Source organism: Melospiza georgiana, chromosome 3, assembly GCF_028018845.1.
Source record: "Melospiza georgiana isolate bMelGeo1 chromosome 3, bMelGeo1.pri, whole genome shotgun sequence".
In the NCBI taxonomy this organism is placed as follows: Eukaryota; Metazoa; Chordata; class Aves; order Passeriformes; family Passerellidae; genus Melospiza; species Melospiza georgiana.
The window spans coordinates 50,211,395-50,225,385 of NC_080432.1; the positions used below are offsets into that span (position 1 = coordinate 50,211,395).

General features: G+C 37.2%; 1 protein-coding gene across 1 annotated transcript in view; it reads right to left on the reverse strand.

Moving 5' to 3' along the window:
• Positions 1-13,991, reverse strand: part of PRKN (parkin RBR E3 ubiquitin protein ligase) — a 679,301-nt gene that overhangs the window by 118,843 nt on the left and 546,467 nt on the right. Inside the window, 1 exon segment of the mRNA XM_058020484.1 lies at positions 2,424-2,485. Coding sequence (XP_057876467.1) covers positions 2,424-2,485 — 62 coding nt within the window.

A 13,991-nucleotide genomic window follows, 5' to 3' on the forward strand; every position in this document is an offset into this window, starting at 1 on the left:
TGGTCAGTTTATTTATATTTTTATTGATAGGAAGCAAATGCTCAGTGAAGAAAAGAGGGACACCAGGGTTTTTTCTGCTTGAACTCTGAGGAATTGGAGATATGCAACATAGGAAACATTCTGGTGTTGGTGGAGTGATGGAATGGAAAGAGGCTGGGAATATTTTGTCTTCCACTACTGAGAACTACAATAGGATCTAAAGTCTGCAAGTGATTTGTAAACAAAGAATAGATGCTTTTCTAGGCAATATACTGCAGTTTAAACAAGAATTAATCCAAAAAAGTCATGTAATGTGTATTCTAAAGTAGATCAGAACAGATTATCACAATAGTCCATTCTGCTTTTATAATCTGGCCTTAAATACATAAGCACTTTAAAAATAAATCAAGACTGGATATGAAGCAGGAACATGTCCCTATTTTTCTTTGGCTATTGATTGGAATGGAAGAAAATATATAACTGTTTACAGTACTGAAATTGCAAAGAGTCTGAATAAAACAGTCTTATAACTTACTATTAATTTTTTCTATCTAGTAGGCATAACAGAAAAATAAACAGATTATTTTAAAAAGCAAATATCTAACTAAATAAATATAAGAAATAAATAGATAGTCACATGAATAAGAACTTTGCCTGTAATTCTTTCCTGTCTTCACTTAGATATATTTAAATTTTTTTTTCTCTTGGTTTTGCACCCATTTATTTCCTGACTATCGTGGTGTGTGCTAACTTCAAACAAAAGCTTCTGTGGTCTTCAGTAGACTCATGATAACAATGCTTTTGTATGACAGAATATATTTGCAACAATCCTTATAAATGTATTGTCATTGTCATCAAGCTTCATGACAATGATCACTATTTGCAAAGAAAGTCCATCAGTTAAATATTGCTCTGTCAGTGATCATTAGTCAGGCTAAGGTCCACAGCTCCATTCTAGGGCTTTTCCTGTCCAGGGGAGCTGTCAGATCTGTCTGATTCAGTCCTCTCCCTCACACTTGCAGCCTTTTGGTTTAGCTGTTCCTTACTTTTCCTTCAAATTTCTCCTTTTGTCCAACTCTTCCTAGACTGCTTAGCTTCACCTCTTCACACAGCTTAAGTGCAGATCTTCCTTTATTTGCCAGTCTCTTCAGCAAGCTTCTGTATTTGGTCATTCCCTTCCAGCCCCTGGTCTTTGTCAGACCCTTATCATTCTGGAGCCTTTTCAGGCCCCTTGTCAGACCCTTATCATTCTGGTTTCTACTCCCAACACCTTCAATGAAACAACCCCATCTCTTCATTCTACCCAAGCTTCATCTCACTCTGCCCTCCTTTTGTCAGGTAGCTCTAATCAGTCTCTTGAGCCCATCAATCTTGGTTGTAAATTCTTTTATTTCCTCTTCCTAAGTCCTCAATCTCACCAGATTCCTGCTTCCAGTATCTCTTGCTAAGGAAAAGCTGAGCTCCTGAGAAACATGACTTGTGACTCTCTATAACAGCTGAAGTGAGGGGCTGGTGGAGGAAAATTGGAAGTCCATAAATTGTAACAGCAGCCACAATTGTAATAAGAAAAGGGAGAGTGACAGGGAAAGGAGAAGCAACAGTGTGTTCTTGTCAATACAATCTAATTTAAAAATGATGAAACAGGACTTTGAATTAACACCTCAGGAGTTGCTCCTACCTTTGTCACAGCGCTCATACATCCTGTGCAAGTCCCCTGGTGCCAGGTTCATTAAGAGATGTGGATAGTGTCATGTACAACACACTAATGCTGGGCTTTCAGCCCCTGGGTCCCTAGCACCTGCAGCTCTGTGTCATGCACTCAGGCTTTGTAACCACTACCTTAGAAGGGATTCTTCAGAGGAAGCCAACTTGAATTTCAGAAGAATTGAGTGTATGAAAATTCAACTTGTCTCTCAAAATTTAAGGCCATTTCTCAATACCTCTGTATGTTAATTTCATTGTTGACAAAATAATATCTGACCTTCTTGTGAGTGTTGCAAAGAATAGTTCATTTATGCTTTCCTAAGCTCCCTCTACAGAAATAGTTTTCTGAGCGCAAAGCACAGCTATAATTTAGAAACACTCTTTCAAAAGAGAAAAAATGACACACAAAGGGATGGATAATATCACGAGTAGCTGTAAGTACCAGTCCTGTAGTCAGATTGTTTGTCTGTCTGCTGCTTTAGAGAGTGTGTTTACTGCTGTAGTCAAAAGCTGAAAAACTGTGGCAGGTAGCAGATGTACCAATTAATAACCTGTCAAGGCTGATGGATAGAATGAAAAAAATCCAACTCTCACATATAACTCCTGTGTGGTTTTTTCCCCACATTTCAGGTCTTTGGGGGTCATGAGATACACTCTGTCTCCCCAGAGAGAGATGAAACTGTCTCATTAGTGTCTATCTTTCATGACATTAAGATGCTGCCTTTGAGAAGCTAACTCACCTGTTCTTCTCCCAGAATCCTGAAGTGATGAAGTTCTTTAATCAAGGAATCTGGGCAGCCAGCTGTTGGAAAGAAACAAAAATAGGCATTTTAGAGCTTCCTGTCAGTGCAGTTTCGGCATAAGACACATAGAGGCAGAGATGATAGAATATACAGATTACCTTAGATAAAGAAGATTAGAAAGATTAGCCATGGCTCTGCAGGCACCAGAATACTGAAAACCATCTATCAAATAATCCCTCCACATTTCTGAGCATGCTACCAAGAACACTTAGAAAGGTTATATTCCAAATATTTTAGCCCTTTCCCCAAAGGACTACAAACAAAAGCAAGATGAAAAGGGCAGCACTGTCTGCCAGATACCATCAACCCTTTGTATAAGCCAAAAAGCCTGTTAAAAGAGGATCTCACATCAAAACATTGGAGCTGCCCAAAGCTGAATTCTGATTCACACAACAGGTTTGGACTTATCTCTAAGAATAATACATGCTTTCCCTGATTCCCTGAAGGATTTAATAGGCCTCACAGATCACTTAATTTTGGCTGTCACAATTATAACCCATTTCACATAAATATTGCTGTTACCCCCTAGTGTTAACACACAAACCCAGAACACAGGCAGAGGAGCGATTACAAGAATTTTGCAATGAGGCTAATTTTCAATCACTACAAACTTTCACATCTGTACCAGCCAGTAAGAAAGAATGTGTCTTGCTAGCTGCCATGCACTTTAGTCACCTGCTCAGACTGTGTTTCCCCTTCTGGCAATAAAATCCAAGGCTTCTGTATACCACTTTTGTAAATGACTTTTGTACACTACCAGAATAATTCCTGACAAGCGATGAAAGAGCAGACTGTGAGAGCTATCTGAGCTTTACTCTTTTTACCATAAATTGGAGCATCTCTTTGTGAACAGAAAAAATTCCTTAAAAGGAATTAAGAACATAGCTCCTCTCAGAAAATGGGAGGAACCATGGTCTTTATCAACCTGCTTTTCTACTGATGCTACTACAAATAGTTACCTTTCATTCTTAATGACTGCCATTAAAAGAATACAAATGAATTTGGACATAACTGTCAGGAAGTCTCCACCAGCACCATGGTTTTACTCAAGGCCAACAGACATGGCCTACACTCACACCTCCTGTTGGCATAGCTAAGGGATGAAGAAGGAAAAGACTACATTTGAAAGCAACATAACTAAAAAGACAAAAAATGAACAATAGACATGTTCTAACAATAACAAGAACAATAGACATTGTCATGTTAAAAAAATGAGCAATTACACTCATAAAAATCTTGTATTCACATAATTTTTCCACTTATGGAATTGATTTAAATGTTACTCAAGTCAACCTTTTACTGGTAAATATTTTATCTTCATACCAAGAAGGAGTAGGTGAAAAATGCACCATCTACACAACTTCATCAGCAAACTCTTACAAAAGTAAGACAAAGTTTGAAGTTGGCCCTGGTTTAAGCATATAGTAAGAATTGCCTATTAATGAATTGTCTCTTACTAAATATTAGCATTTATTCCCATTTAATGAAACCTATGATATTCTTACAAGCTTCTTTACACCCACCTCTTCCTCATGCACAAGAGTATTCACATATTTCAACGTGTTTTAGCTCTAAGTGATTATTTCTTAATCAGATTTTATTCTCAACTTCTAGAACCACAACCTGTGTATCACTTTATACTTCTTTTCTCATTTTCTCCATGCTGTTTATTCTTTCCCTTTCTCAATGCACTTAATTGTTTTTGCTACTCCTACCACAGAATCACTGCTATGCAGCACTTTCTTGTATTCTCACTGGGATTTACATCTCCATCCAACTCTGTCTCAATAACTCTTGACCTGAGCCCTGAGTTGTAGTCCAGAACTGTTGTCTTCTCTGTGCTTCAAATCAAAACTTATTGTATATGGCTCCTCTCTCTTAGCCTCAAGTCCTTACATAATTAGCAATATATTTTCTTGCACATGATTTTCCCTGAAAATAGCTGCATTGATTGCATACTACCATAGGAATTTCTAAGTGTAGAGGATAATTATGATTTCATGTAATGCTGCCTGTTAATCTTTGACAGATGTTAGCTTTACAACACCAACTGAACTGCATTCTGCCTTTTGGAGTCCTTCAATCAAGTATCTATATTTCTTCCCTCCTATCCTTTTCAATTTATTATTCACTAAACTCCTTAAAATTGGAAGGTTTCCTTTTTCTCTCCATTCTCCTTGAAAGAAAGATGGGCACAAACTATTTAGCAGGGGGTCTAAGGTGAAAGGACAAGGGATAATGGTTTTAAACTGCAGTGGGGTTGATTTAGGTAAGATATAAGAAATAAGTGGTTTTGTGGTGAGTGTGGTGAAACTCTGGAATGGGTTGTCCCATTCAAGGTAAAGCTGGCCAGGGCTCTGAGAAACCTTAGTTGAAGGTGTTGCTGCTTATTGTAGGGGGCTGGACTAGATAACATTTAAATGTCCCTTCCATCTCAAATTATTCTATGATTCTATGAAAAACATGCATATTTAAATGTTATTAGCCATCCACTGCTGCATCCTCTTCCAAATGCAATATTTTGCATAGTCTGTTTTTCAGACTTGCCCAACCTAGTTTTAAATCTTTTCATAGTTCAGATTTTCACTGGATCTTGCTTAGCTGATTATACAACAGATCCTGACGTTACTAGCAAAGAGAGACAGCTTAAAACCTATGTCACTGTTGGCATGATTCTTTCCAGCAATGAGTTCAGAAATGTCAAATGCATACAATATTGAATTATACTGACACATCCAAACAGTCTGCTGTCTGTAGGAAGTCATCTCAGATTGTCACATTTCAGAAGCAATATTTCAGGGAAAAAAGAAGAAATCTTCATTTTCTTTTTTTCTTTTTAAATATTTCTGGGCATATTTCTGATGTTTCTTATTTCTATTTTTAATTTCTTTTCTGTAAGTAGAACTTTGTAAAACATGTTCTAACACTGTAACCTATTTTTACCAAATATTGGTGAGTTTTGAAAAAGTCTTGGATTGTGTTAAATTCCTGCACTGTGGCTAAAGACAAAGTTCATGACAAATAACCATCCCATAAATAAAACATAAAGAGACTTAAAAAATCCGTCCCTACTCAAAACAATTGAGAACTATTTTTTATCTCACCCACAAATTCCTCCATATATGCACAAACACATTAGTGTACATGAAAACACGCATGGAACCTTGATAATTATTAGTAGTTAAGCACAGCACCTGATGGGTTCACTGGCAAACTGTACATACCAAACATTTACAGAAAAGTGCATTTTCTAAGTCTTTCATGTGAAACTAGCACATGTCAAATGGTGTAAATAAACTGTGCTTTACAGATTTCTGCTATTTTCTATAGAATGCGTTGAGGAACAGTTTTTATGCCCCCTGTCCTACAGAAGCCATCAATGGTCTCAACAATTACCAAAAATTTTCACTTCCCTCTTCCCAATTATTGCTTGAAAAGTACAAGCCTTCATGAAATTTCCACAGACATAAAGAAACAACAGGAATATTAAAAAAAACAAAAATCAATAAAAATTACACCTAGGAGGTGAAAGGAAACAGTGCAAAAGCATGGACAACTGGCTTCAATCAGAAGCCAAAACTCAGGATTGAGGATTCCTGCAGACTGATAAAATGGCACCTAAATGGCTTATCCGTTCCCTCTTTTAGCTCACATTCTAAGCTATGTGCTTCATATGTTCTCAGCTGCAGGGACTGTTACAGGGTTTTGCTATCTAGGAAGGTAGAGCAAGATATAAGAAATATAAAACTTATTTAATATTTAATACTTTTATACCACTTTTAACACTGTCATAGTTCCATTGACCTTAGAGCAATCAGATACATAAAGCTAATTTGATGTTTTAGGAATGAGCCTACGTCCAAGCAAGAAAATAAAGAAGGGTTGATGCCCAATTCAAAGGACCAGCAGCTTTATAAATTCACAAGTAATTTCTTTGTTGCTATTTAAAGTTTTATTACTTAAATTAAATTCAAGCATTTTATTTGCTTCAACACATTCCATCATACACCAGTTTACTTGTTTGAATAATATTGTTGTTATTTGATTCTCATATTGCTTTATAAATTAACTCCAAATGCTGTACTTGGGAATGAAAGGTGCATTTAAAGATACAGAAATGTGTAACTGTAAACTTGCAATTTACATTGTGGCATTCTTTTCATAAACATATTTTTAATCTGTTCATATAAGTACATGTATCTCCAGAAGAGGAATAAAAAAGCAAGATTTAGGAAGGATGGATTGATGTCTCCTAACATCATAAATGCCCTGATTTCAATTGGTCTGAACACATGCTTTCAACAACACTTGTAATTAAACTATGATTCTAACTACTACCAATTAAATTACCCAAGTCTTCACATATTTTTTCTCAGACAAAATTAGCTTCTGCTTTTTATTTTTTTTTCTTTAAATTATCCCTCTGTATGACTTATGCTCTTCAGAGAGAAGGCAAAGAAAAAATTAAACCAAGCCTTTAACATTACATAAAATAGCAAAATGGAAGCAAAGCACGACAGCTGCTGCTACAAATAGAGCCACCTGAGAAGTAAAGTTGGTGTCGATGCCCTGCCTGTCCCAGCCCGGCCCCCATGTCAGCCCTGCCTCTCCCACCTGTGGCTGGGCTGCTGATGTCCCCACAGCCCTGCCCTGCCCACCAGGGGCAATCCTGCAGCTCAGGGCTGCCCAGGCCCCTCCATCCCCGGGAGGTGCCCAGTGCCCACGGCAGGGCTGTCCCATCGCTCCTCTCTGCCAGCACCTGGATGGAGGTGCCCTGGCTGAACCGCTCAGAGGGCCAAAGAAAATCACAAAATGTCCTCACTGACCACAGTTACAAGCAAATGTGTCTCCAATGTAGGGTTGTGTGCTACATCTTCTGCCATAGGTTTGCAGCATTATTTCATGCTTTGCATTTTGAATTTCATCTTTCCCCAAACGGCATAGTTGTGTGAGATTCATTTCAATGCATTTAAGCATCAAAATGTTGGCTATATGAGTCTGATATACTCCTTGCATGCTTCCTTTACAGTTGATAGAAGGAATACATGCTTTCACAGGGTAATTCCCACCACCCAAGACAGGCACAAAAAAAAAAAAATCCCCTTATTTCCATTAAGTGAGGAGTTTAAGACAACTTGGCAGGACTTTACAAGTAACTTTTAGACTTTTTAAGTTAGAATATTTGAATTTCACTCAACAGCTGCAATTCCAATAATTTCTACACATGCTTAACACTGGAACATGTAAATTGTAAATTTCCCCCTCACATTTAGTTCCATGCAAGCTAAGCATTTACATTGTGAGCACAGTGCAACTTCCATTTCTCTCACTACATTAACACTTGTTAATTCTGAAAAGTACATCCCTTTGGTGGGCTCTGAACATAACCATGCACAAATATCTATCAGTGTCCTTCAAAGGATATCTTTTCACAGTGCTAATTGCTAAACCAAGTTTGCCTCTGGAAAACGTTTTAGATACTTGAGAATAACCACTTCATGCTTAGAAAATCAATGGATATGTTGGCTTCTTTTTTTTCCTGACTTTAATACAGGTATAAAAAATGTTCCGTATTCAAAAGCAATCATAAAAATCTGGCAGTGCAGCACTGTAATGGCAGGACTTGTAATACAGCAAGAGTTCTATAAATGCAGGGAAGTGGAAGCTGGCCTGGGGTGCATGCACAGGAAGGGAAGGTGTCTGGGCAATCCTGCAGCTCAGAGGTGCTTGCTACAGCAGTGTGCATCCAGAGCACAGCCAGCCCCAGCTACAGGGGGACAGTGACTGGGACTCCTGTGCGAGCACAAGTTACCCAGCCCTGCACAGGCATCACTGCTGGGTGAGCAGCAAGGGCAGGAGGAGCACAGCCCTGCACTGAGGATAACAGCAATGGGAGTGCAAACAGGGCAGTAGGAAAGCTGGGCTCAGACTAGACTTTCACACAGAACTCAACAGGTTTGGAGTCCCATAAAGGGTGCCCATTAATTCATTATATCACTTTCCCAGTCTCCCCCAAATTGCCCAACTAACCAGAATATTGCTGTGAACCCCACACCTTTCTGCTGCCTGCATCTCCTCCAGGGATAAGCAACCCTGTGCTGGTGACAGTGCAGCCATCCTATGGGAACTGGCCGTGATTTCAAAGTATGGAGTGACCTCACTGTGCTTGTGTTAATTAAATGTTTGGATGTTACAGGTGACCTTTCCTTCCTTTTGATGTTATGTGAATGTGAACAAAGACAAAACAGAGTGTCTGGAATGCATAAATATTTTACTGAAAAGAGAAAAAGATATGAAGAATATCAAGTAGGTAATTTATAGAATATAAGCATATAAGGCTATATTTGGAATACTGCTTTGTATTGTGAAAAGGTGCTGAACTTTTTCTTTTTCTTGATCTATTTTCTCACAGATCCTGCAGAAGTGATATACTTACTATAGCCATTTTCACTATTTTTCTTAGAACACTCATGAGCAACACTTTGGTAAATAGTAAATTATTGAGATTTTTTCCTTGCTGCCCACACAATTTCCTAATGTAGACAAACTTAGAACTTCATTAATTTGTACATGTACACTTACATTTACATATCCCTTCCTTTGTATAAAAAAATTTAATTTTTAAAAAAAGAAAGGTCATAAAACAGTCCTGTGAATAACTTGTCATCTCAAGTCCCATGCCTTACATCTGCAAGTGTGAAAATGCAGAGGATTCACAGGGGCACACAGCTTCATCTGGAACACCAATTACTACTAACCACCATTAATCATAAAATCCCATGTAAGACTCAAAACCTTCTCATGAAATCCGTCAGGCGTATGTCTTAAAATTGGGGGACAAACCTTTAGTACCCAAATTTCTTGTATTGGCCACCTTAAAGTTGGTGAAAAAAACTACCTATCCAGAAAAACCAAATAATGTAAGCTAAAAAATTACATGGGATTGTACTTATACTCATGCCATTTTAATAATCATCAGTGTGCAGATGTTATTTTGCTGCATAATAATCTAGAATGAGTAGATACACAAATACATGCCCAAGACAAGACACATTAGAGTGCTTCAACAATATAGATTGGTTTGGGGAAAAAATTAAAACGCTTATTTCAAAAGCAAGAAATATTGAATTCTGTCCTTTCCAAGTCGGCACAAAAGCTCAGCTCTGCACTTGGGCAATGCTGAACCAGAGAAGATGACAAGCAACGCTTGCATGTGGTTTCTGCACCCCGAGGTTTCTGACCCTGGTAAGTCATGGTGAAAATCTTCACATGGCGAAGATCTTTCCTCTAAGTCTTTAAAAATCTCTCTAAAACTACAAATGGTGGAGCAGCTCTTCAGCTCAAGCAAACTATCACAGCAGCAATTAAGTGAACGGTGCTTACAGGTATCTGTACCAACGAACAAATTGACTGCATACAGAAAATGTAATATTTTGTTAAAAAGACTAGTGCCAGTAAAAGACATATTTAACTGCTACTTTTGCTAAGGTCAATATGCAAGAAGAAACCAATTCTCCTAGGAAAAATCAGAATTGAAATGTCATTTTCTCTTCATTAATAACGTCATCTAACAGCATCATGTTAAAGTGCCTTTTTTTTTTGATTGACTTCTCACAGCTGAAGCCAGTAAAAACACATATACATTATTCTGCTGTCATAAAAGCTGCTGAAGATATTAATCAAGAAAGTTTAATGAAAGTTGAATTGTCAGGACACAACACCTGTCCTGTTCTAACCAGTCACTAGAGATGTTAGATGCTAGTTACCCAGCTGAATAGGTTACATCTTTGTATGCTCTTAAATTCAAAACCCTCCAAAGACACAGAGCATATTTTTCACTCTCATTAAGTGCTTGTGAAAGAATTGTGCAAATGGACTGCATCAGAGTTGGGAAAGGATCACATGAAGGGATTGTAGCAAATTCTGCTGGTCTGGCTTTCTCCCATTGCACACAACTCTGGCTTTCACTGTGCTGTTACTCACTCTATTTTAATGATGCTTTAAAGCCAAATGACTAGAAGTAATGAACCATATTAGCCATTTTCTGCTAAGGTTTTTCTTTTAATCTTTGCTACAAAAAAATATCAGCAGGAATATTGACCTGCCATTTCAGTTTAGAACCTACTTCCTTGCTTCCTTCTTGCACATTTAAAACAACATTTAAACCACACTTGAACAAGTAATGTTTAGTTGCATCAGCATTCAAACCCTGAATTGCATTGAGTTCTGCAATGCCAGCAAGCCTCTGCTTGTTATTTTTGGGAGTTTTTTGGTATATTCTGCACTGCTATGTGACAAGCTGTGGAAAGAGTCTTTTAGAGGGGGGAAATTTTCTAAGAAATAACATTCAGTATTGCCCAAGAGACTGAGATTTCAGGGCAACCATGCAACAGTGCAAACATATTTGATGAATAGTCTGTACCATCTGCTTGCTCAATATTCCAGTTTAAATTATAGGTGTAAATTCACCCACACAATTCTCAGTAAAGTCAGTGAATACCAAACTCATGTAACACAACAAATTCCATGCTGTCTGTAATGAGAAATTTAGCTATGACCTTTATTGCTCACATACAGAAGATCCAGAAACAAAAAATAAAAAAGGAAACTCCCTTCTTCCCACTCAAGTGGGAAGATTTGATTATTGCCAAATTAAATTTTGCAGAAAACCCATTTTCCTAATGCTTCCTAATTAACAGAAGTAATTTCTACAGTTTCTTTACATCAAAGAGGACAAGTGTAGGGCTCCTACCATAACCAGGTGATTTTATTATTTTTTAGTTGAGATACTATTTTAGCACTATTTTAAACTTCTTTTTGGAAGACTCACACCTTCTACCATAAAAACCGTGGAAGTAAAAATCTCATTGCAGGGATCTGGCCTGAAAGGAGCTCTTCACTCTCAGTTTGCTATGTTTTTAGCTCTATCAGCTCAATTCATGAAAGGTTTTCTCATCTTTTATTCAAAAAGTAGTTGAAATCTCTAAAGAAAACTCTGTTCTCTCAAATTCCCACCTTCATGCTGGCACTGGCCTTTGATGATGATCAGTACCTTTGAGAAGGGAAGTGAGAGGTCAGGAGCTTTCAGCATGTGGTGGAGACTTTATGAGAGAGGAGATTGTCTTCTCAGGGAAAATCCAACTATCCCTGAATAAAAGTCAACACAAGGCAAAAACAACTGTAGAAGAATTTCATTTGCTAGTTACTGAAGGGCAAATCCTTAAAAGATTCCAATTTCTGATTAGAGAACTAAGCAAGTGTAATACAGAACTGCTAAAAGGTTTCTAAGCTGAAATTAAGCTTAAATTCACACAGATGTTTTCCAGCTGATGGCTCAATAACAGAAATATATTTGTCATAGTAAATAATATTGTAAAGAGCAAACCCTAAGAATCATATTTTGAAAGTAAATATTTATCCATTTTCCTTTAAAAAGTTGAATTCAGGAAAATGTTTTCCTATAATTTTGGGAGTATAGACAAAACCCCAGTTTCCTATTGCAATAAATTTCCATCTCATTTTTATTTACCACATGAGGTTATTACACTGACTATGTAATATAGAATAAGCCACTGCAACATCAAGAAATATGTCGCCAGGTGCCAGAGAACAAACACTGCTTTCCATCTTTTTAATTCCAAAACTACTGTTTAAGGCTATTAAAATACAATTCATAAAGGTTATTTTCTGTCCACAGTACAGGAAAATCAATATGCCAAGCTAAAAAAATCAGCAGAAAAACCAAGATGCACACATGCAGGTCTCACTCTCTTATCACACATGCATAAGCATGCACAAAATTACTGTTGGAGAAAGGAAAATGGCAAACAATATCCAGTGACCCAGAAGCAGCAATGCTTTTCTTTCAAATTTTGCATTTCTTTTCTTTTCCATGGGATATGACATCATTCTGTATAAACAGTACATAAAAAATGCTATTTCTTTAATCTATGAAGCATTTATAAATCTTCAACATGAGCCTTTCACTGAGAGCTTAGACAAATATTTAAATTGCTACATAAATGACTCAGACTACAAGGCAAGCCCAGGCTACTCTAAAAATAAATGTTCACGGACAATAAGCCCATCCAACCAAAAGAGAATTTTAAAAAGCCACAGAATAGATAATGTCTCTCAGAATAGTACAGACATATCTGATGAATGGCTATCATTTTCTCTTTTTCATGGAGATTTTAAGACAGAAAATAATTTTCAGAACTCTGAAGAATGAAGCAATTGTTTAAAAGTGACCTGCACTCTGGTAAAGGAGTTCAAATCTTAATTGATACCTAATTGTAATATTTTTCTTTCTCCTTTGCAGCAGCGATACATGTGCGCATATCTTGCTGTTTTCTGTGAGGGAATATGGAAAAGTTCCACTTATGAAATGAGGACAGTTTTGCATTTCACCATAATCAGATCAAATTAGGGCAGGTGGCAACTCTGCAGGCAACATAATTATGAAAAATGCCTGTGTTCAATACAAACTGTCCTTCCAGTCTTGAGGTCTAATAGGACATCAGAGTGCAATCTTTTTACATTTTACTGCCAGCTCAGAATACAGAAGACCACTGAGGGGGGGAATACATACTGCTCTCATTTTTTGTATGTGCAAATCCAGAGAAATAATACATATGTTCTTCAATATTTGCTCAAACATAAAAAGCTGAGTGTTCCTGGGAGTGCAAAAGCTGGTGTGGGGTCAAACCTAAAGTTAAATACAGAAGAAAAAGTAATTAAGTCACTAGGCAGGTCTAATTCTAATAACATTGTGTGAGACAGGCTAATCCTGCATTGCAAACAGTGATTCGTGTTTCTACTGTAAAAAACCTGACAGGCAAGCATAAATACAAGAGATCATCCTAACAGAAAAGAATTGAAACGACCTGAGAGATTCCCCAAAGAGAAAGCGTTTAAGATTTTTCTGATTTTATATTGATATACTGGCCCTTTACTTGAATGGATCACTCATGATGAATAGCTGGCAAAACACATTTGAAATAAGCTGAAAATGTAATGCAAAATTCTACTCTACATTAAAGGGATGATATAGCCAGGTTCATTTAGAATATTACTCCTCTGAAGAGACCCCAAGCACTACAATAACAAATGTTATATCAAAGAGGCACTCGGCAACAAATGCAATATGAGTCTCTGTGAGGCAATTTTTCAGTATGTCAGAATTATAATATCACTCCAAGGAAACAAATTAAGCAGCACAAACTTGGCTGTTGGGATCACTTTATTAGCAATACAGTGTTTTCTCCTAAAGAATGCTTTTCTTTGGATCTGTCACTGAAATGGTCTATCAGTTTTATTGGTGCACAACTTCATATTTGCCTATGAAATATAAGAATTACTCTTTCTGCCACATTAAAAAAAAAAAAGAGGAAACAAAAAAAAAATTCCTGATAATTTTTACTTTACAACTGATGTCCAGCCCAGTGTGGGTTTTCTTAATCAGCAGGGATAAACACTTTAATCACAAGGGATCAAACTACTACA